The sequence below is a fragment of the Pangasianodon hypophthalmus genome, chromosome 4, assembly GCF_027358585.1.
Source record: "Pangasianodon hypophthalmus isolate fPanHyp1 chromosome 4, fPanHyp1.pri, whole genome shotgun sequence".
NCBI classification, from domain to species: Eukaryota; Metazoa; Chordata; class Actinopteri; order Siluriformes; family Pangasiidae; genus Pangasianodon; species Pangasianodon hypophthalmus.
The window spans coordinates 23,386,622-23,411,448 of NC_069713.1; the positions used below are offsets into that span (position 1 = coordinate 23,386,622).

General features: G+C 38.7%; 2 protein-coding genes across 2 annotated transcripts; both read left to right on the forward strand.

The window, feature by feature from the left end:
• Window positions 1-5,073: 5,073 nt before the first annotated feature.
• On the forward strand, window positions 5,074-12,618 carry oprk1 (opioid receptor, kappa 1). Its single transcript, XM_034303351.2, has 4 exons — window positions 5,074-5,357; window positions 5,587-5,827; window positions 8,087-8,439; window positions 9,891-12,618. The coding sequence occupies exons 2-4, from the start codon at window positions 5,592-5,594 to the stop codon at window positions 10,424-10,426; spliced, it is 1,125 nt and encodes a 374-aa protein (XP_034159242.1). The 5' UTR covers window positions 5,074-5,357; window positions 5,587-5,591; the 3' UTR covers window positions 10,427-12,618.
• An 8,415-nt stretch (window positions 12,619-21,033) lies between these two features.
• Window positions 21,034-23,844, forward strand: chmp5a (charged multivesicular body protein 5a). Its single transcript, XM_026936922.3, has 8 exons — window positions 21,034-21,182; window positions 21,290-21,394; window positions 21,524-21,570; window positions 22,328-22,421; window positions 22,597-22,668; window positions 22,891-22,999; window positions 23,080-23,195; window positions 23,420-23,844. The coding sequence occupies exons 1-8, from the start codon at window positions 21,117-21,119 to the stop codon at window positions 23,468-23,470; spliced, it is 660 nt and encodes a 219-aa protein (XP_026792723.2). The 5' UTR covers window positions 21,034-21,116; the 3' UTR covers window positions 23,471-23,844.
• Window positions 23,845-24,827: the final 983 nt, after the last annotated feature.

Here is a 24,827-nt window from a genome sequence, read left to right on the forward strand (position 1 = left end):
AACATATTGTGTTCAAGGACATGTTGAAAGAAATATATAATTTAAAGTGCTTATCAATAGAACAGAACATAATAAGTAAGGAATAAAACACGACAGGGTGTGCTGTTATAAGAAAATAAACAAATGATGGGATGCTCTATTGGTGTCACCACCCCAAAGTTGATTATTTTCAAATAACAGCAGTGTTTTATTCCACTTATTGCACAAAATTTTGCCAACAATTTACAGTTTTTAACTTTTTTAAAAAAGACGTACTTTTAACTGTTTATAGTTACATGTAAAGTCATGGATGGTCCATGAGACAAATTAGTTCCTGTTATCACTTAAGCAGCTATAAACAGTCATTCCTTCACCAGCCTCTCTTTCTTTTTTCTCTCTCTTGAAGTTAATAAGACAAAAAAAATGCAGTTTCCTAGAAACTGTAAAGCTTCAGTCCTCTGTCCAGAAGACTGTTACAAAGTGTTGACATGTGAGAATCCTTCCATAAATGTTAAAAAAATAAATAAATCCTTAAAGAAAGCTTCAACATATCAATGATTATGCATCTTTGTTATTCTTGGTTTATTCTGCTCATCCGATCCCACTTGCAATTGTTATAAAAATGAAGCTTTGCTTTCATGTGGTTGCAAATCTCATTGCTTTCAAACATGACCTCATTTGGTAGTCTGATAAATTTTGGTATCTTCCTAATATCCTGTAATAAAATTGGACGTTATGAAACCAACGGTTTCTGAGTAGTAAACATCATTTAGAAAAATAAGGAGATACAGTACCTTTCATCAACCACTGGAACTGTCCTTTCCTTCACCATGATGAAAGTGTGCAGGCTAACAATTAAAAATAACAATCCCACTCGTAATTACTCCTTGAATAGTTATTCAGAGCTATTTTTAGGTCAGGAAATGGTATTTACCACATTTTCATTAGCACATCTAGACAGACTGGCACTTCCTAATTGGCACCTGGTAGAAGGAAGTGGCTGCTACACCACTGCTGAAGTGACATGTAGTGTCCTGCCTGACACAGGTGGCCTTTACCTACCACAACTCCTGTGGTAACCAGTGGCATTTTTGACACTAGCTAGCCAGAGGCATATCATAACATGATCATCAAAGCTGTCAAAAGTGGCAGAGGCATGTTAATGTTAAAATTTTGTACGTAGTTTATAATGTATGCAGTTTGGAGGGTTAATTGGTTGTACAGTTTGATGGACAGGTCTAAGCTGAGAATTAGTAGTACCTTTAACAGAAGTCTATGCAACAGTAACAGTAATATGTAGCCTTCAAACTGTAAGCTTTTTTTCTAGAATATAGTGGCACAGATAATTTGTACTAATTAATGAAACCTTAATCACAAACTAATATATGTCTTTTCTGATGTTCTGTTGAGTTTGAACTAATAATGTCTCAGCACAAGACAGCAGTGATTCATCACCATTTGTACGAGTAGGCCTGCTGTTTCTTCATGTGACTTCAGAATCCTATTTAGCATTGTATTTGGAATTACATTGTGACTATGCAGTCATATATATTAAAATAAATATATCTTAAATAAGACTTCTGTATTAGATAGATCAGTTAGAAATGATATAATTTTGTATTTGTATTTGACCTTTTTTCATAGACCTACAATAAATAAGGCTACTTTTGACATTCATTTGACCTCAACTTGTTTTCCAGCGTATTGAACCACACAGAATATTCACCAACAAAAAATATAACCAGCTAAAATTCAAACAGAATTTTAAAATTTTAAATGAATTCGGACAGAATTAATGTTGCTTTGCCTCTTGCATGTTATATCATGAACAGCCCACAAAACCCACAAAGGATACTTCAGATTGTGCACTTAGACAAGATCTATTGAATACAGAAAGTGCTAATATGAAAGTTGACTATATAGAGGTCACTTTGTCATCATACTGTAGGTAGACTTTCATTATAGTAATTGGACATAGGATCACTTTTAACAAGATAAAATATTACAGGATATTGAGGAGAACCTGAAAACACAGGATTTATAAAGTGTTTTCAATTTAGCACCCATCTAAGTAAAAGCAAATCAACAGTCTCATATTTGCAAGTTAATAATTATTTGCATAACTCAGTTCATTTGATATGTTATCAAGGTTATATTTGGGATAAGGCTACATTTGTACAGAGTGTAAGAACAAATAGCCAGTGGATGAATTTACTCTATGATGCTTGCATCTAGCTAGATTATGGTCGTTGGGTTTAGCTTATAGGGCTTACTGGGTAGTTAATTTAATGACATCATAAAAAATAACTGCCACTGATTTAGCGGGTAGCAGCTGGGTGTGGCTGCTTTTTGGACCCACTGGCAGCAGCCATAAGCTGTGGTCTAGTGGCAGCTGCTTCAAAATGTGCCAAGTTTAATGCAGGCCAAGTGACAGATGACACCTGTCAAAAGATCCACCATTTTCACCCAAGAATCAACCCTATCTCCTACTAAGGGGCAGACACGCTTAGTATTAAAAACATATTAAAATAGAACACAATAAGAGTCACTTATTAAACACCCCTGAGAGGCAAGTGCTGATGGATGTCATTTCTGGAGTGAAGTAGCTGCCACTTCCTGTGCAATTAGTAACTCAGTGCTTACAGTGTGTATCAGGAAAGACAAGAAGTGCTCTGCAGTTTCCCTTTCATGGAATTCTGTAAGGTCAGTTGACTGATTCACAAAGTCAGGTCATATGACCATGGGCAGAAATCCTGGTCTGAAATCTTGGTCTGAATTCACCCCAGAGTTGTCTGGCCACCAAGACACGCAAGGCAATTATTGACAGAGCAGGCAGTTCTTCCACTGTTTTTAGAGATGCCCATTTCAAATTAATATCTTGCATAGGATTGTAAGAAGAGGCCTTAAGGGAAATCAGCACGAAGGGGAAATCCCACACTGGGCTCTTAGAGAATCACAACACAGCTAAGGGCATACAAGACCCATGTACTGGGCTTCTGGCATTCAAAAGAGTTTCCTGGACTGCTGGGCTAGGAGTCCTCAGTTGGTGATTCATTCCAATGGGTCAAACCCAGCCAGGTGACCTGGCTGAGTATGCCCAAAATCTCTGTCCACTAGGAACAGCAGATCTGCTCAAAGTGGAATCTTAAAGGGTGTTCCGACAGTGATTGAAAGCTGTAGTGGAATCCAAGGTCTTACCAGCCATCTTGGGGCCACCAGAAACCAGAAAATAGGTGGTGAAGCCAGTCATGGGCCACTGCATCCTCTACAAATGGCCTGTCTGGCTCTGCCAGGGAGAAGGTCCACCTGTGCCTGGCCAGTTTTTCACTCCTGGGCTACCCCTCTGTGAGGATAACCATGAATGAGAGATCATTGACCTTGTGATTGTTGATGGCTGATAACTCAACACTGTCTGAATGAACGAGCATATGCTAACATCTTAGAATGAGTAAGAAGAATCTGAGGACCAGACAGACCACCTTGAATTCCAGCTGGTTAATGTGTTCTGATCTTACACTCAGGGGCCATATGTCCTCATGCTCCTGTGGCACCGCAGTACTCCCCAGCCTATAAGGAAATTAATGGAAAGCTTTGATTTAGAAGTTGAGTCAAATACTTAGAGAGAGAAACTGACCTGCAGGGGGAAAGAAAGTGCAGCTTACCAAGTGGAGAGGAAAAACTACAGTGCATGTTCATAGAGAATGTAGCAAACAGTGATGTGAGGGACAAGGCAATGCTACTGATGTTAGATAGACTCAAAGCTAATGGGCATCATAGAGTTCTATGGTATTTTATACATAGAAATGTATAAAAATTACACTCAGTGAAGCAGAAGAAATGAGAGTAGCCTATCCTCTGCCTTGGAAGGAGAGTAAGCCAGTAGCTCCAACTGTAAACTCAAAAAGCACACAAAGCTGCGAAGCAGATAGCTCCATATGGTGTACATATGGTCTGAGGTGTAAGAGGTGAGAAAAAGAAAAGGAAAGATGGAATTCTCCATTTTTAAGAGGGGTGAAATACTGACTCATTCAATTACAGTACCCTCTTTATCCTGGTCAGTGTTATGGTGGATCAGGAGCCTATCCTGGGAATACTGGGCATGAGGCAGAAATATACCCTTGATGGGATGCCAACGTATGGACTCTTTTACAAACTCATTCACACCTGAGGCAATTAAGCATATTCAATCCACCTGCCAGCATTTTTTTGGGAAGTGGAAGGACACTAAAGAACATAGAAGAAACCTATATGTGGGCATGAGGAGAACATTCACAGAAACTCCACACTGGGCAAAAGTCTTATGCACACGCAAAGAAATGCCATAGAGCAAAGATGCTTTCAAAAGTAATGAAATTAAATGTTTCTACATTTAAAAAACACTATAAAGTGCAGTAAACAGTAATAAATGAAACAAAGTCAATATTTGGTGTGACGATCCTTCGCTTTAAAAAAAAATAATAGTCTCAGGTACAATGTGTGCAGCTTTATAAGGAAATGAGCTGTAAGTGTTACTGAGCATCTTGCAGAACCAGCCACAGTTCTTCTGGAGACTTTGTCACGCTTGCTTCTTACTTTTGCAGCAAAACCCAGCAGCCTTCATTATGTATTTTGTCTGAAAAGTGTCTCTTATGTAATCTGCTGCTTTATTTAGTGACATACAAATATGTTTCTATAACATTTAATTTTGTGCTGGAAAACTAATGTTTGGAAATCTAAAATGTTTTTTTTAATGTGTTGTACTGACTCAATATATAAAGTTTATATATACACACACTCACCACCTGCACATTCATGCAGTTATCTAATAGGCTACTCATGCAGTTATCTAATAGCTAATTAAAGTAAAAAACAATTGTCCTTAAGATGCAGCTATGTATTTACTTTTTAGAGGTACACTACATTCATATTACCATGTGAACACACTACATGTACAAAAGATGTGACTCCCTAGTGACAACTAAAGGTACAGGCAGAGTACTCTTTGTTCTGAAGAGTATAACAGGTTCACATAAATGTGGCTGGATATCAGACAGGAAATAGTGAGAAGACTGTTTTCAACATTTCATGTGTTCCTTTTTTTTTTTTTTTTTTTTTTTTTTTTTGACAGCAGAGGGATGAAATCGAACAAACCCACGCTGCAAACACTTCCTGTCGATTCAGTCCAAACTTCATTGAGAGTCGGTGTGTGTCTCTGCGGGCGGTTCAGGCAGTTCAGTGCGCTCTGATGTCATCAGGCGGCCACAGCTGGAGCGCCTCTATAGCGCCAGTGCGCGTGAAAAACGCATCCTGTGCGGGAACAAACACGCATCCTACTGCTTTTACCGCGTCGGAGAGTTTCTCTAAGGCTTTTTTTATTTAAACGAACTAACGACAGCACGGTAAGCTTATGGTTTCTTATGTATGGTTGCACTGTTGCTCTGATCAGAGCCCAGAGCATAAATATAATCTTAATCACCTGTACAGACAGGCTGCTGATTTTCATAATCAATCTTTTGATTTTCTACATTTTCATGCTTAAGGTGACTGGTGTGTAGACTATAAAAATATTAGGGAAAAACTGACCTAATGTGACAGATTTTTTTTTTTTTTTTGCCATTGTGTGTGTAGAGGAGATGGATGTCAGCGTGATGCAGATTTTTAAAGAGGATCAGTGCACATCTGGTGTTGAGGAGTGTTTGGTGAACTTGGACTCGCTTTCGGAAGCGCCTCTGAACTCCTCAGGGAATGAGAGCTGGCCGAGTGAGGTCGAGACCCTGTCCCCCATCGTGCCTGTCATCACAGCTGTCTACTCCGTGGTGTTCGTCGTCGGCCTGGTGGGAAACTGCCTGGTGATGTATGTCATTATAAGGTAAGTAAGAAAAAAAAAGTCCTGACCTGATGTCAGTCAGCCTGTAGCCACTGTTCCTACAGAAGGTGACTGTGGATGGCAGAGTGGTTTTGCTTGTATGGACTGTAACTGGAATGTAGAAGTTGTATAGACTATAGGGTTGATAGACTCTTCATGAATTTTTCATTCTTGGAAATATTTGGTGGGGAAAAAGTCTGACTGAAGATCAATATTTGCAGATAGGTAGTCTGGCACCCCCAAGTGGATATCGAAACTCATTGAGAAAACAAATCCTCCCTAAGAGTGTTTGGCTGATGTTGTTACAGTGCACTCTGAGAAATAATGGTACCAATCTGTCTTTTACCTTTGGGCTTGCACCATCAAGGATGCATGTTTTGTACATTTAGTATGTGTGTATGTATGTATGTATGTATGTATGTATGTATATATATATATATATATATATATATATATATATATACACACACACACACACATATATATATATATATATTTTTACCTGGGAAAGTGTATGTAGTGTATCTTGAATTAGCTGTTACAATAGTGATCCTTAAGGTATAATTCATTTATTCATTCAGTAACCGGTTCTTCAGTAATCACTTTGGAGGATCCAGAGCCTATCCGGGGAACAGTGGGTGTGAAGTGAGAATACATCCCGAATGAGAGGCTTGTCCATTGTAGAGCATGCACAAACCGTCACAACAAGGGCAGTTTAGCATAGCCAATCCACATACCTGCATGTTTTTTAGAAATGGGAGGAAAACCACGTGAATGCCAAGAGAACATACACGGAAACGCCACACAGACACAGAGAGCTGTGACAATTAAAACCACTAGAATGTTGGTTTCCTATCCATTTTAGAAGGAAGAAGTGAAAACAGTTAACTTGTGGAAGTGAAAAATGAATCATGTGGAAGGAAATCACATATGAAGATAAATGAAAATGGTCAAATCACAAAAATCAATTTTTAAATCAAATCAAAATTAACATGTGAAAAATCACTTGTGAAAATAAACGAATCATTTGTAAAATCATGTGGAAAAAATCACGTGAAAATAAATAACATGATAAATTATTGATGTAATATAATGTGAAAATAATTTAATTGTGTAAAATCACTTGTGAAAAATGAATCATGTTTAAAAATAAATCATGCTCAAATAAGTGAATCAAAAAAATCACATGAAAATAAATGAATAATTTGCAACATCTCGTGGAAAAAATCACATGAAAATAAAGGAATCATTTGTAAATTCAAATAAAATGAATCATGAAAATGTAATGTGATAATATTAATCATGTAATGTCATGCAAAAAATGAATTGTGTGTAAAATACATTAATCATGTCAAAAAATTGAAAATAAATGAATTGTATAAGATAACATGAAAATAATGAACTGTGTAAAAAATTTGAAATAAGTGAATCATGTGTTAAAATAAATCACATGCAAATGAATAAAAAAATCACATACAAATGAATAAACATTAAAAAATCACATCTGGAAATAAAGCAATCATGTAAAATCACATGTGATAAATAAACCATGTAGGGGGGAAAATCACATGAAAAAATCACGTGAAAAAATTGTGTAAAATCACATGAAAATGAATTAATCATGTGAAAAAATGTAAAATCACATGTGAAAATAAAAAAACACATTAAATCCAGGGAAAATATGTGAAACATAACATGTGAAGTGTCGAAAAATTATGTGTGAATCATATGATTATTGACGTGAAGTTCACGTGACTGTTCTGTAAAGTTAAACTTCCAGGCATGAGGTAGCTTACTGTACTGTAACTTGTGAATGTCTGAACTCTGGTTTCTTATTTGTTTAACTGAGCGAGACTGACGCACTCAATGACCAGAACTGGACTGTTCGTTAGAGACGTCTGAAAATTAGCACAGCAGCCCTAAGGAAATTACCAATTTATGAGATATTTCTGTTTTTTGTGGCAGATGACAAATTTACTGTCATACAAAAGTATGTTTTCCACACTGTTGACAAGATGTTGCTTTTATTTAACAGGCAAATATTCCTTTAGAGATGCCTAATTAGTTATGATTTTATAAAGAATTTAGAGCTTGTGTGATTACCCCGCTCCAAACAAATCTGAACAAACTGAGTAATTGAATCAAATGGATTAAAAAAGGAGAATCGCCAAACAATGCTGGTCTCTACACTGGGTCCTACTTTTGTACTTTACTTAAAACTCTGCATTTTGTTCTATTGGCTCTTTTTCAATTTTCTGGTAGATACACTAAGATGAAAACAGCCACCAATATCTACATCTTCAACCTGGCAGTTGCTGACGCCCTTGTGACCACCACCATGCCCTTTCAGAGCACAGACTACCTGCTCAACTCATGGCCCTTTGGAGAGGTGGTCTGCAAGGTCTTCATCTCCATTGACTACTACAACATGTTCACCAGCATCTTCACTCTCACCATGATGAGCGTTGACCGCTACGTGGCCGTGTGTCACCCAGTCAAGGCCCTGGATTTCCGCACACCCGTCAAGGCCAAGATCATTAACATCCTCATCTGGGTTTTGTCCTCGGCTGTTGGCATCCCGGCTATGGTCCTTGGAAGTACGCAGACCAACAATGGTACTCAATACATCTCACATACTAGCAATGAGAATCCTAAAGAGTAACTTCATCCTCGTATTCACTGCTAAGCCACACATTGCCAATTGATCCATGTCAGCTCCTTTAGTTTGATGATAATAAAATTGTTGCGTTTACTTTAAGATAACTAATATAACTTATCTTCATATAAATTATTAGCAATATAAACAATATTTACATACATACACGTACACAGCCTCTGGCTGGTTTGGGATTGGCAGGTGTATGTCCAAATAATCAACAGATGGAATGTAACAGGGATTAAAGTCACTTTTTAAATTTATATTTACAAAGACCAGTAATTTTTACTACTTTTACGTCTCTGTGTTACCATGTGCTGAACTGGCATGCATCTATATTTTTTTGCCTCATTTACTACCATATTAATAATTGAGAATCATTGAATTCCCAGACACTAGCTAGTTCTACCCTATCACATAACAGCTATCAGCCAATGAGTGTAATCGAACAATCTGCAAACCTACGTCACAGGGCTGGATGCATTGAATAGGAACATCAACAGCCAATTCTGTATACTTGATTCAACAAATGCATGTGATTGTCTAGTGTCACTCTGATTGATATCCTTGAGAAGGAAATGACATCCTTCAGACCCAAAAAGCTTGGACTCCCATCAGTGTATATGTATGGATTCAAACTCTTGACCTGCCTGAACCTTGGGCTATGTTCACATTCAAGCTTCTTTGCACAATTCTGTTTTTTTTTTGTTTTGTTTTTTGCTTAGATCTAATGTTGTAACCGTCAGTGCATTTGTAACCTCAACTGACCCATGTTTAATGAGATCGCACCTGTCCCGTGAAACTCCCTGCATGTGAACACTGATTTCTAGGGCAACTGTTTTGAACGCTACTTGGTTTTATTAGGTTCCTTGCAGTTTTGCTCCTCAAATATCAAGTAGCTCACCAATTTCTCCATCCTTCCACTGAATACAGTCACTGCTGTTGCTGTCGTCCGTTGTTGTTTTGCCACACTGCCAACACTGGATGAAGAGACATGTGAATTCCGATTTGACCGTTCTCATTCATGTCACATGGCCACATATCATATATGTACCGGCTTTAGGACCACATATGAAAGTGGCTCAAGTCTTATTTGAAAAAAATCAGAATTTTATGTCCACATGGTCCTGAAAAAAATCAGATTTGTGTCACATTAATATGAAGTAGACGGGGGAGGGGGAGCTGGGGAGCTAAGTAGTCTTAGACTGGGGAGCTTCTAAAGTGGGTCCTTTTGACCTGAACATAATATAAGGGTTAAGAGTAATAAAGAAATTATATTTTTTATAATTTAGTTAGATTGTTCTATCTTCCAAAGATGATTGTGGTGTTTTTTTTTGGTTTTTTTTGCAGTAATGGTTTACACAGAATTCTCCCAGATGAGATGACTTTTTGTTCCCTCATTTTTCTTAGGCACTACAGAGTGTGCTCTGCAGTTCCCTGATCCCTATGTCTACTGGGACACACTGATGAAGATCTGTGTATTTGTCTTTGCTTTCGTGGCACCTCTACTCATCATTAGTGTGTGTTACACACTGATGGTGTTGCGATTGAAGAGTGTTCGTCTGCTATCAGGCTCACGTGAGAAGGACCGTAATCTGCGGCGTATCACGCGTCTCGTTCTAGTGGTGGTGGCTGTGTTCGTCGTGTGCTGGACGCCCATTCATATCTTCATCCTGGTGAAGGCTCTGGCGCCTGACGTGCCTGAGACCACAGCCGTCATGGGCGCCTACTTCTTCTGCGTGGCACTCGGCTACACTAACAGCAGCCTCAACCCCATTCTCTATGCCTTTCTGGATGAGAACTTCAAGCGCTGCTTCCGCGATTTCTGCTGCCTGACTCGAAGCAAGGCAGACAATGTGGGAGTGACACGGGTCAGGAGCACCCTCCGCGAGCACACATGCCAGGCAGAGGGCAGAGGTGAGGAAGGCCATGGCAGATCAGTATGACTAGCTGTGGAGCTCTCCTCCTTCCAAGGCCTGGAAATCTCCAGTGACCTGGGATTGACACAGATCACCACCACCTTCTGAGGAGAAGACAGATGAAGATGGGCCTTTTAGGTGCGAGAGCTGTATCCTTAGGGAGTTCATATAAGGAATTGTTCCATAATATAGTGTATAAAATCAGCGTTTCATTCTACTTATGGTTAGCCATGTTCATTTTCCTAGATTCACTTCAGTAGTCTTATTAATAAATACTAAAAGCTTATCTCAACAGTTTAACTAAACATAGTCTTATTACCCAGAACGTCTGAAGGGTTCAGAAGAGCTTTAGATTCTGATGGAGTTTCTGGTAAGGTGCTGGTGCTGTTAAGGGATAAAACAGACACCAGTTCCAGTGATTAGCCAAATCAGCTGATTTGCCTGCAATGTAACTTTTTGAAACTTCTACACCATGTACATATTCTGAAGAGGCTTTAATTCTCCCTGTTCATGAACTCGGCTGAAACAGAGGCCAAAGACACCGTCTGATAAATTACGAATGACAGTTGTAGGTGATGCTCCATATCTGAGCATTATGCAGTTGAATTCTCCATTTACGTGAATTATGAAAGAAAATGGAGCTTGATGCAAAGGGAGTTGGATGCAATGGGTTTTACTTCATATGTGGGAATGAAAAAAGAACTATGTGGACATATGAATGGGGATAACTTTTTTGAAGACTGTGAATTAATCATTTTATACAAACATGGCATAATTTCCCCAGTGAAACATCAGTGTCTGATTTTATTTTTGGAATTGTCTTCAGCAACATTTATCTTTGTCTGCAGGAAAATAACTGTTATATATATACTAGACATTAAGAACTGCTGGTTTTCACTGCATTTTGTAAATGATCATGTGTAAAAAAAAAAGAAAGTACTTGCTTCTTAGGGATTTATGCTAAAAAATCAGAATCAAATTTGATATTTAGTCATAGCTAAAAATATTTGATATCAAAAGAGGTATCAAGAAAATAATTCATATACCTCTTGCTGCAAATCTTAGATGTAATTTTTTGGACAGAGGGCTATACAAAAACTAAAAAACTTGAATCTGTTGTTAAGTTGTTTGTGTTAGATTCCATTTGGTGTCTTACTCGAAAGAGTAAGAAAATATTCACATAGATCTTGGTGACATTTGAACAGAATATCATTGTCAGTAAAGTTGTGATTTCATCTAAACATATTAAATAATCATGTGATAAATTATGCTATGGTACTTTTCGATATTGTCTAAAGCAGCACACTGTAATTCATTAGGGAAAGGAGGTCTTTTCAAATATTTCCATGTTTATGTGTTTGGTCATCTTTGGTCATGCAGTATTGTATATTAATGTAAGTGTTGACTATGTAAATGGGCTTGCCTATAAATAATGATTAGTGACAACATCTGTGGCTCTGCAAAACAACATGATCTTAAGGTACTCATAAAGTATGTTCTCATTACAGCATAGTGCATTTTATTTTCCAAAACACTTTCGGGAGAGAGGAGTTTGGATTATATTTAAAAAAAAAATAATTGTCTTGTCACCTTTTTTTTGGAGCAGTACCTTTTCCATTGTACTTATTGTAATGTGGTTGTACAGTATGAGATATTGCATTATTACTTACTTGCTGTTTTGTTTGTTTATTGCTTTTGATTGATGCACTTTCTTCACTTTCTAAAAAGTAAATACAGTAACCAACTATTTGATGATAGGGAGCAATGTCTGGGGCCAGCACGGTGGTGCAGGGGCCACCTCACAGCTCTAGGGTCCCCAGTTTGATCCTGAACTTGAGTTTTGCCTGCTGTCCCCATGTCTGTGTAGTTTTCTTTCAGATTCCCTGGTTACCTCCCACCTGCCAAAAACATTATGGTAGATGATTTGGTCACGCCAAATTGCACCTAGGTGTGATTGTGTGAATGTATGTGTGTGTGTGTGTGTGTGTGTGTGTGTGTGTGTGTGTGTGCATGCATAGTGCCCTGTGATGGATTGACATCACACAGGGTGTTCCCAGCATTCCCAGGTTTGGCTCACCTTAACCCTGACCAGGATAAAGTGGTTCCTGAAGATGAATGAATGAGTCTTGTTTGTGCCAGTAGCTACAGTGTTATGTGGCTTGTATGTAACTTGTGAAAACTATTACTAAATTAAACAGTGTAATAAAATAATAAAATAATTTCTGTTTTGAATCTGTTTTAATATATAGGAAATACCACAATTACACCTGGTAACTAGTTAGTATTTGGACAATGACAGAGTTTTTGTGATTTTGCCTTTATACACCACTACAATGGAGTTGAAATAAAACAATCTTTATTTTAAGAGGTTCCACAAAAATATAGCATTTACCATTTAGGAATTACAGCCATTTTAAACAAAGTACCTCCATTTTCAGGGGCTCAAAGGTATTTGGACAAAGTGACATAATTGTAAATACAACCATAATTTTAATACTTGGATGAAAATCCTTTGCGGTCAATGACTGCCTGAAGTCTGGAGCCCATGTTCTCAAACCTCAAATTCTGAGTTTCCTCCCTGGAGATGCTTTGCCAGACCTTCACTGCAGCCACCTTCAGTTGCTGCTTGTTTGTGGGTCTTTCTGCCTTCAGTCTTGTCTTCAGTAAGTGAAAAGCATGCTCTGTTGGGTTGAGATCAGACGACTGACTTGGCCATTGAAGAATATTCCATTTCTTTGCCTTCAAAAAGTCTTGAGTTGCTTTCGCAGTATGTTTAGGGTCATTATCCACCTGCACTGTGAAGCAGCGTCCTATCAGTTTTGTAGCATTTGGCTGAATGTGAGCAGAGAGTATAGCCCTATACACCACAGAATTCATCTTGCCACTTCTGTCAGCAGTCACATCATCAATAAACACCAGTGAACCCGTTCCATTGGCAGCCGTACATGCCCATGCCATAACACTGCCTCCACCATGTTTGATATATGATGTGGTATACTTTGGATCATGAGCTGTTCCTTTCTTTCGCCATACTTTTCTCTTCCCATCATTCTGGTATAATCTTGGATTCATCAGTCCAAAGAATCTTATTCCAGAACATGGGGAGCTTTTTTAGATGTTTTCTGGCAAAGTCTAATCTGGCTTTCCTGTTCTTGAATGTTACCAGTGGTTTGCACCTTGTTGCAAACCCTCTGTATTTACATTCATGAAGGCGTCTCTTGATTGTAGATTTTGACAATGAAAAACCTACCTTCTCCAGAGTATTCTTGACTTCTGTTGATGTTGTGAAGGGGTTTTTCTTCACCATGGAAAGGATTCTGCGATCATCCACTTTAGTTCTCTTCCATGGTCTTCTAGGCCTTTCGATGTTGTTGAGCTCACCAGTGCTTTCTTTCTTTTTAAGAATGTACCCAACTGTTGATTTGGCCACACCTAAGGTTTTTGCTATCTCTCTTATAGATTTATGTTGTTTTTTCAGCCTAATGATGGCCTCCTTCACTTGCATTGAGATCTCCTTGGACTTCATATTGATAGTTCCAGTCGAACAGGTGCCAAATGCCAACTCAATACCTGATATCAACTCCAGACCTTTTATCTGCTTCATTTGTCTTGAAGTAATGAGGGAATGGACCGCACCTGGTCAATTAACTTCTTGTCAGTCAATTGTCCAAATACCTTTGAGCCCCTGAAAATGGAGGTACTTTGCTTAAAATGGCTGTAATTCCTAAATGGTAAATGCCATATTTTTGTGGAACCTCTTAAAATAAAGCTGAAAGTCTACACTTCGATCACATCTTGATTGTTTTATTTCAATTTTTTTTAATTTCATTGTGGTGGTGTATAGTGGTTAGCACTAGATTAGAGCCAAGAATCTTGGAACAGTATCGATTAATTTATGTTATTATTTTTTAAATAATTAAATGTTTTTAATATAGATTTATCTGTCATGCTCCAAATTTAATTTAGAAATTTAACTTCTTACAATTGGGTGGCCTTGTTTATCAGTTATGGAATCTAAATAATAGCGAAATATCTTCTGATTCTCTTACTGCAAGGATATATGATATAGTTAAGCTGGCAATATGCACATACATACACAGCAGATAGCAACTGCCAATATAAAAAAAAAAGAAATTTTGAAAAAAAAGGAATATAAAAAAAAGAAACTGAAAGTAGTTCAAGTTCAAGCGGAGTTTATTGTCATTTCAGTTAAGTTGTGTGTTCAGTTTCTTTATGACACATAAAGAAATTGCATTAAATTATTATTTTCACTACTATGCCATGCTATTTCCTTTAAATTATAGTATCAGCACAGCGTACAGTTCATGTGAACCAAAGGTGCAGGTGCTCCAGGTGCAATCTCAATAATGATGCTTTGAAGTAGAAGGCTTGCTTTACATGGTAACATGAGTAGAGGCAAATGTACCTTCCAATGTGTGTTAATTGAAGTGTGATTGAAGTAATCAGCAGTGGAGCTTCATTCCCTGCATTCCTAGAGCTCATCTGTAATGATGTGAAGTGCACTATAGTGCAGAGCATGAATAGCTTTGGCAGCTTTGTGGACAGTATACATACAGTGGGACCCAAAAGTTCCTGTGCGTCAGTTCTCAAACCTTATGCAGGTTTGTCAAATTGCACTTTTCAAACATGATTGTTTTTTACTAATGTAGGTCAAAATGCGATATGCGTAAATGTGATAACAATAAACTCTGGCTTGCGAACATACACATATTATGAATTTGTCACATGCATCTTTAGCCAGTTCTCATATATATCCTCATATCCTCACATGGGTTTTCATACAACTGCCATGCTGATGACACTCAACTCATCCTCTCCTTTCCTCTCAGACACTCATGTTTCAGGTCAGATCTTAGCATATCTGGCAGACATTTTTGTGATGGATGGCAGCTCACCAACTGAAAACTAATCCCAGCAAGACTGACTTGCTGTACATCCCCCTAGATGCATCCCCATATCAAGAGCTTGTGCTCTCCCTTGACAACATTCAGACAACAATAATAATCTAATAATGTTGGGGTAGTTCTGGACAACCATCTATCTTTCTTGCCTCACATTGCTATCCTGACATCTTCATGCAGGTTTCTACTTTACAACACCAGGAGGATCAGGCTTTCCTGATCCACAGAGGCCACTCAGGTTCTTGCCTACAAAGCCAAAAATGGACCAGCACCCACCTATCTTAAAGCACTTACCACACCTTGGACTGCATTGTGCTCCCTCCGGGCATCTAACATTGCTCTACTGGACCCACCATCCTGCAAGATACAAGGAAGATATGCTTCAAAATTCTGTCCTGACACCCAGGTGGTGGAATGAGCTTCTCCTGGCTGAGTCACTGGTGGTCTTCCAACTAAAACTAAAGACCTAACTCATCTCCAAGCAGTTGAATTAACATTTCTGTTTTAAAAAAAAAAATCCCTTGTCTTGTGTGTTTTCTTTCAAGTTTGTTCTAATCTCCTCCAATAGCTTGATGGTATTCTTAGACCCTGACCTAATGAACTAGCATGAGGATATGTTTTCATAGAACCTACAAAGCACTTCTGTAAGTCACTCTGGATAAGAGCATCTGTTAAATACTGTAAATGTAAATGTAATTCCTAAAACCATTAGTGCATCAGATTCTGGTAAGAACAATAATTAAAAGCTTGTCATCAACCTGAAGTATTTCCTGTGACTGACATATATGGTTCTATTCAGAATACCAATCTCCTATAATTCTTTCATACATCTTCAGTGACTTCTTTATCTTGATCAGGGTCACTGTGGATCTAGAGCCTAACCAGGGAACACTGGGTATGAAGTGGGGCGCACTCCTAATGGCATGCCAGTCCATCAAAGGGCACCATTCACACACTCCTTCACACCTAGGGGCCATTTAGAATAGCCAGTCCACTTACTGGTATGTTTTGGGGGGTGGGAGGAAACTGGAGAATCAAGAGGACATGGGGAGAACATGCACAGAAACTCCACACAGAAAGTTACCTGAGCTCAGAATCGAACCAGGGACCCTACAGCTGTCGATCCTACATGCTACCAATCTCCTGTAATAGACAGAAAAATCAATATGTTTAAGTCCCCAGCATTGTCATGGTAACTAACTATACATCTCAAGCATTAATTTAGCTCAGCACAACAAACTACAGGCATGAATCATTGAGTTTTCCCACAACCACACTCTCTCCAGCAGAAGTGCTCTTCTTTCTGTCTTCACAGCCATATGTGTATGACTTGTATTTATATCCAATCCTTCAAAATCAGAAGACTTTTAGTCCTTAGATTGGATGTCAGAAAATGAATCCATATCTGCTAAAAAGCAACAGGAAAAAAAATTGCATTTAAAATTGCACAAACCTTGCTACTGAGTACTTTCAGCCATTCTGCCAGGGAAATGATGATGCAGGAGACAAGAGCAGCTCAAATTGAGCTTTAGTCATCCTTCTTTTGTGTGTCTGTGTGCACAGTAATATTTTAAACCAGTGTTCAGTCTTGAGGTTTCAGCCCTAATGCTGGCGTTGCCATGGCATGCTATGATGGCTGGAAGCAGCAGTTCACGGTCACTTGGAACAGTTATAAAACATTGATTCATCAACATGGCCTTGAAAAATAAATTTGCTTATTGTTTTAAATCTCTTCACTTTGAAAATGCATTATTCCTCACATGACTCATAAAACAGCATTCAGATTTCTGTTATTAGTTACCTGCTGTACTCTTTTTACAGGGTGAATTTTGTGGTTGTTGTTTTTTTTGTTTATGTATTCTGCTGTCAAGCAGCAGTATAAGGCACGATATTGCATCTAGCATAGATCTTTAAAAGAAATTAAAGCATACTGTCTGCTCTGGTAGCCTGCAGCTTTTACATTTTAAATATGGACTTTAAAATAAATAGGGCAAGTGTGTGATTATTTCAGTATAATGTTAGTATGATACTATGGCTAGACATAAGCATCAATATCTTGTTACCAATGCTAGCCCAGTAGCAAAACAGAGGCAAAACATATGTAAGCACTTATCACACCCACTATTATCTCCCACCATCTTTCAGGGTACAAGGAAGGCATGCAACCAGGTTTTTCTCTGTTCTGGCACCTAGGTGGTGAAATGACCTTCTCCTAAATGTCCAAACAGCAGAGTCACTGGCTGTCTTTAAACGACGACTAAAGACCTACCTCTTCATGGAGTTCTTAAATTGGCACATTGTTTTAAAAAATCTTGTTTTTACACTATATTACCTCCCCAACAGAATTTTTAGACTGATAGTACTCTTAGTCTGTGACTTAGTGAACCAGTATCAGGATGCATTTATTAATAGAGACTTTAAAGCACTTCTGTAACTCGCTCAGGATAAGGGCATCTGTCAAATGCCATAAATGTAAATGTAAAAATGTAACCATGGGTGTTCTTCAGGCTGGTATTCTTTTGTAACTAGTGGAATATTCCTTTATGCTTGTTTCCTTGCGGAAAACAAATGACAGTTAGTACGTTGTGACCGTGACCTTGACTTTACAAGGGTAGAGTATAGGAGGTCCTCTTTATGTCAGGTTCATCTTATGGCCATTCTTGACAACCTGAGTGACTCAGGTGACCTGGCCATCCTTCACTTATTTGTAGAACCATGGTTACATATGTATCCTTCTTCTCTATTTCCTTACATTCGAGTCTGCCATAACGTTTCTTTCTGAACTAGTGCTGACTACAGCCTGGCCTCTCACCATGAGCTATATCGGACAGTGAGTTCTTAAAGACAGAATGTGTGCACCTGCCCACTTCCAGAGCTTGCTGGCCCACCTCATCTTCACTTGCAATTTTGTGGCTCATTGCTGGTTGGTACAAAACACTAATGTTGGTCTGCACTAGTATGTATGACTCTCTTAGGAGTTTCTGAAAATTTGCAGAACTAGATGCACAGCTTTCCTTGTGATGGTGTTGATATGCCAATGTCAAGAATCTGAAGGGTTCTTTCAAATAAGAGAGTATGCACACACCCTGGCACTTCAGATGATATAATGCAGCCTACACACAATTTGTGAACATGCTGGGGGCTACAAAGGGAACGACCTTTAACTGGTATGGAATTTCAATGTGGAAATATGTGTTTGTGCTCTATGGTCCCAAGCCAATTGTGTTTGTTCACCATTTGCATTGTGTGCATAGCATACAAAATGGCAGTTGTTTAAAAAAGACGTGAATGAAAAATGTGTGAATGTGGGTGTGCATTTTGATATGCAATGAATTCTCCTACTTTGCACCCAGTGTTCCTTGGATAATGCCTCCTGGATCAGTGCTCCAAAACCTGTCTAAGCACTAGAGGTAGATGATGCAGAAGGTTTTAACCAGGCTCAAGCAGCAACATTTGCGCAGGCAAACGTTTTCTTGTTAGTGTGAACAAGCCCAGTGATTTGTGACATTCCACTGCTTCGGCTCCTTTTGCTGTGGGAGTGCTTCTAGTAGAATTTCTGTACCCAATGTCTATCCAGTTATGGAGATTATTTAATTAAGAGCCTATATCAACTGTGCCACTGTGCCCTACTCACCAGCATTGTACACCTTGTTAACCAGCTCAGTGGCTCCTTTATGTTTGAGCTATACGCAGTTCTGGTTTACGCACAAAGCTTCATTAGTCTGTAACACTACTGTGGCCACCTGCGTCTCTACCAGAGCCACTGATCTCAACCTTAGTGCTTCCGCATCTAATTTGCTGTTACAGCTCTCTTCTTCTACTCTGCAATGCAGCTGACCCTTCTCTTTCTCAGCATCCAAGTTCTCTGTCTAAAGACAGAGGTTCTGATGTTTCTTAACTTCCTGTCTCTAATGGCTAAAAACCGCATCAAGAACATGGGAATCTTTTTTGACAGTCTTTGTAAATTATATTAGTAATGTCTCTAAAGCACCATACTATCATATCTGTAATATCTCAAAGGTCCAGAACACTCATTACACCACCCAAAATGAGAAACGTATACATGGCTTTGTGACAAATACTGTATACTGGGCTATTATAATGCCCTCATATTTAGCCTAAGAGCTAAATATGTTTATTTAGTTTCACTGACTTTCACTGAGTTCAGATCCAGAATCCAGACTTGCACCAGAATAAGGGACTACATCAATCCTGTCCTTAAATCCCTTAACTGGTCAGACTTCCTGTGTCTTACCCATCCTATCTCAGTGAAATGTTTACCTCAGTTTGTTTTTGTTAGATTACTTGATCAGAGGTCACACATGAAATCTCCTGGTTATCCCAAATCAATCAATCAATCAATCAATCAATCTACCAGAATGGGAGCAGAATAAGCTTTTAGTTTTTTAGTTCTCTATCTGAAAATCCTCAGCAGCCTTTAAAAATCTGAAAATGTATTCAGTTGCATTAGATTATACTTTTTGCCATTTCTCTCTATGCATTTAATTTTTGATCACATTCCTTTTGTTCAAATAATAGTTCACTTTCAACTATTTAACTATTTTAACTAGAGTGTTATTACTATGGCGTTTGACATAGTGACATATTATTATTATTATTATTATTATTATTATTAAACTGTTGGCCAGTGTTTTTGTAAAATAATGCAAAAATACAGAGTGATATAATGGTCTATCTGTACTATTCATTCATCATCATACTGTGAGTTTATTGTGCATTTTAGTTGCTGTTGTAACACCAAATTTCCCCTTGGGGATCAATAAAGTACTATCTATCTATCTATCTATCTATCTATCTTCAGTAACTGCTTTTTCCTGGTCAGGGGTGTGGTGGATTTGAAGCCTATCCTGGGAACACTGGGCATGCGGTGGGAATACAACCTGGATGAGATGCAGGGAACCATGCACACACATGCACACACACACACACACACACACACACACACACACAAAGACTCACATGTAATAATTAAAAATGAAATCCACTGAGTACATTCCCTGTGCTTTTGTTCTATCACAGACTATGTGGCCCACTGGAAGTGATGAACCAGCTTGTGATAGGCATTGAGATTGGCATTGTGATGGACATTGAGCTGGGCATTGTAATGGGCATTGAGATGGGCATTGAGGTCGACATTGAGATGGGCAATGTGATGAGTATTGAGATGGGCATTGAGATTGGCATTGTGATGAGCATTGAGATGGGCATTGTGATTGGCATTGTGATGAGCATTGTGATGAGCATTGAGATGGGCATTGAGATTGGCATTGTGATGAGCATTGAGATGGGCATTGAGATTGGCATTGTGATTGGCATTGTGATGAACATTGTAATGGGCATTGAGATGGGCATTGTGATGAGCATTGAGATGGGCATTGAGATTGGCATTGTGATGAGCATTGTAATGGGCATTGTGATGAGCATTGAGATGGGCATTGAGATTGGCATTGTGATGAGCATTGTAATGGGCATTGTGATGAGCATTGAGATGGGCATTGAGATTGGCATTGTGATGAGCATTGTAATGGGCATTAAGATGAGCACTGAGATGGGCATTGTGATGAACATTGTAATGGGTATTGTGATGGGCACTGAGAATGACATCATTAATTCGATTCTTCTGAACTATTTGATTAGGCTGTTCTTGATTCTGTTTGCCCTGATACTTCTGACTCACTCAGAAGAGTCATTCAAAGGAATCGGTTCCCTCGCGAGTCTCCCGGGCAGCTTTCAGCTTTGGCCTGCAGCAGGATCAGGGTGTCGCTAACAGAAAAATGAACCGGCTTTTCGGTAGAAGCAGGAACCAGGCGCCTCCCGGCCTTTCGGATTGTATCGGAAATGTGAGCCGTTTCTTAAATTGCTGTGTGTCTTGTCGTCTAGTGCGGTGTTGTCATGCATCGGGAAAGCCCGGGCACTGACGCTTCACTCATGATGGCCGCCGTTTCAGATCGATGCACGAGCCGAGGTGATGGAGAAGAAGATAGCGAGGATCGACGCCGAGCTCATCAAGTACAAGGACCAGATGAAAAAGATGAGGGACGGCCCGGCTAAGGTACATAAACACCAGCTGTGCTCAGTTCCCATGCAGGATGAACAGTGTTAATGCATGCATCCACTGCACTAAAGCATGCCTTTGGCCTGTACGTCTGGAATAAAGGCATTAATGAACTCTGTTTTGCAGAATGCAGTGAAACAGAAGGCAATCAGAGTGCTCAAGCAGAAGAGGCTGTGAGTGTTGTGTCATAATGAAGCATACTGGGTTAATACTGTTTACTGACACAGTAACTACATGTAAGGTTTCAGGGAGCCTAGCTGACCAATATGGAAAATAATATATAATATATTTGAAATTTTATAGAAAACATACGCCTAGATTTGACCTAGATTTGAGAATATATTGCATGATAAGTAATTAGGTTATGATAGTGAATATTATGCCATGCATGTCAACATACGGTCTATTGACATAATCATAACCAAATCAATAATCAGCATACTGACATAATCATAACTAAATATGTATTTTATATTGCAGTATATTCTAAATATAGGTCAAAATGTATGTTTTCTAAAAAAAAAAAAAAAAAAAAAAAACAGGCCAATTTAAATATTTGCATATGTTCTAAAAATATACTTTTAAATGTATTGCTTTTCTACATGGTGTAGTCTTCAAAGAAACATGACATAAATTGCTGTATTAAAAATGTATTAGCCACTAATTTACTAAGGAGGACAGCTGCTGTCTTGTATGGCTGAAGTCCAATACAGTGTGCTGATTTCCTCATTTTAACACACCAAATGACAGTGATTGCTTGATTACATTGATTAGCTGCTAAACTTCACAGTGAGCTATTGAGCTGGCGTGTTAGAGCAGGAAAAATCATCTGTGATGGACTGTGGCTGAGTAAGACACACAGCTGGACACCTGTATAGAGACTGTGGTGTATCTGAGATGAATATCCTTCTGTGTTTTGTTATGTTGAAGATATGAAAGCCAAAGAGATCAGCTTGCCCAGCAGTCCTTTAACATGGAACAGGCCAACTACACCATTCAGTCATTAAAGGACACCAAAACAACAGTAAGTCTGTTTCCTTCAATACCATTGACTCTCCTTCAATCACCGCCAAGCCCCCTCCCCTTCTCCGAGATCTTGTTGGAGTCGAGTATGATTGAATTTCTCTAATTTATCTGTTTAAAGCTGTTGTGATATAAAAAGAGCATGCATGATGAGCTTTGTAATTGTTCTTTTTTAGGTTGAAGCTATGAAGATTGGAGCAAAAGAAATGAAAAAAGCCTATAAGCAAGTGAAGATGGATCAGATTGAAGTATAACAGTCTACACTATTAAGCATCTATAAAAATAAATTATAGCTTTTCCATAATGCTGCATATATTTATCTTGCAGAAACAGTTGTTCTAGAAGAGGAAACTGTAGATTGTATAATTTCAGCAAAGATTATAGCATAATTATGACTGTGTGTGCATTCTAAGTCTAAGTCTACAGTAAATGAATTAAGCTCATCATTATACTTAACGCTTGGCTATTAGGACTTACAGGACCAGCTTGAGGACATGATGGAGGAAGCCAGTGAAGTGCAGGAGGCCCTGAGTCGCAGCTACGGTACACCAGACATTGACGAGGATGAACTAGAAGCAGGTAGGTGGTGTATATGGATATCTGCGAATCTGAAGGTGATGATCTTGAGTACAGCTCACTGCATTTGCTTTTCACTTCAGAGCTGGATGCCCTTGGAGATGAGTTACTGCTGGACGATGACAGCTCTTATCTGGACGAAGCCTCGTCTGCACCCTCCATCCCAGAGGGCATGCCCAGTGACAGCAAAACAAATAAGGTTACACTCATATCAATCAAGTCTGGATTTATTTCTTCACTCCCTTTGTATCCTTTCAGTTTACAACTTTACACATTCATGTAGTTACAGAATCACTGAAGAGTTCCTGTCATAACTATCTGTTTTGAAATACTTCTAATCAGAAATGGTCAAAAACAGCTTTAATACACTGTATACTCTACATATTCAGGTTTACGTGCTTAATGGGTTTGTCTGTTTCTCAGGATGGTGTTCTGGTTGACGAGTTTGGGTTGCCGCAGATTCCAGCTACATAGACCGGGATGAACACTGCAGGATCTGTTTCATGACTGAAGATTATTTCAGTATTTTTGTACATGTGGCATTCAAGGGTAGTGTACCAAGGAAAGCTTACCTAATGAGTTAATGAAGCTTTTACTAAGCAAGCATGTGGCCTTGTAATTCTTTAGTTCCATTAATATATTATTTAAGAGTGTATATTTTTCACACATTGACAAATATAGAAAATAGTTTTGCCATTATATTATAATTATTATTATTATTATTACAATTATTATTTAATCATCATCATCATTATCATCTTCAGTAGCGGCAACAGCAGCAGCCGCATCCATATATATATTGTGACATTAGATCATTAATGAATAAAGCACAAAAATGTACAAATGAACATACAAGATTACTTGATTGCTTATTCATGATAGCAATGTTCAGTCATGGGTATTGGACAAATTTCTGGTGGACACTTTTTTTTTAATCTCTTACATATGCATACTTTCTAGTCCAAGACTCATGAGGGTCCCTTATCTAGGGGTCTTTGGTAGTCAGTTCCACTATATTGCTCAGCTGTCACAAACTTCAGATGTTGATTTCTTTACTGGTTTAGAGAAATATCCCTGTACTCAAATACATGTTATTATATACACTCACCACTCACTCCACTTTATTAGGAACTTCACCTGTACAGCTGTACATTCATGCAGTTATCTAATAAGCCAATCATGTGGCAGCAGCGCAATGCAAAAATCATGCAGATACAGGTCAAGAGGTTCAGTTTTCACATCACACATCAGAACAGGGATAAAGTGTGATCTCTGTGACTTTAACTGTGGCATGGTTGTTGGTGCCAGATGGGCTGGATTAAGTATTTCACAAACTGCTGATCTCCTGAGATTTTTCACGCACAGCAGTCTCTAGAGTTTATGCAGAATGGTGCGGAAACAAAAAAAATCGAGTGAGTGACAGTTCTGTGGGTGGAAACACCTTGTTGATAAGAGAGGTCAGAGGAAAATGGCCAGATTGGTTCCAGCTACCAGGAAGGATATGGGATATAACTCAAATAATCACTCTTTACAACTAGTCAGCAGAAAAACATCTCAGCATGCACAAAACATTGAACCTTGAGGTGGATGGGCTACAACAGGAGAAGACCGCATCAGGTCCTACTCCTGTCAGCCAAGAACAGGAATGTGAGGCTGTCATGGGCACAGACTCACTGAAACTGAACAGTTCAAGGCTGGATAAAGACCAGATTTTTTCCCCTAATCTTTAACTGTCCAGTTTTAGTGTGTCTGTGCCCATGACAGCCTCAGATTCCTGTTCTTGGCTGACAGGAGTAGGACCTGATGTCGTCTTCTGCTATTGAAGCCTATC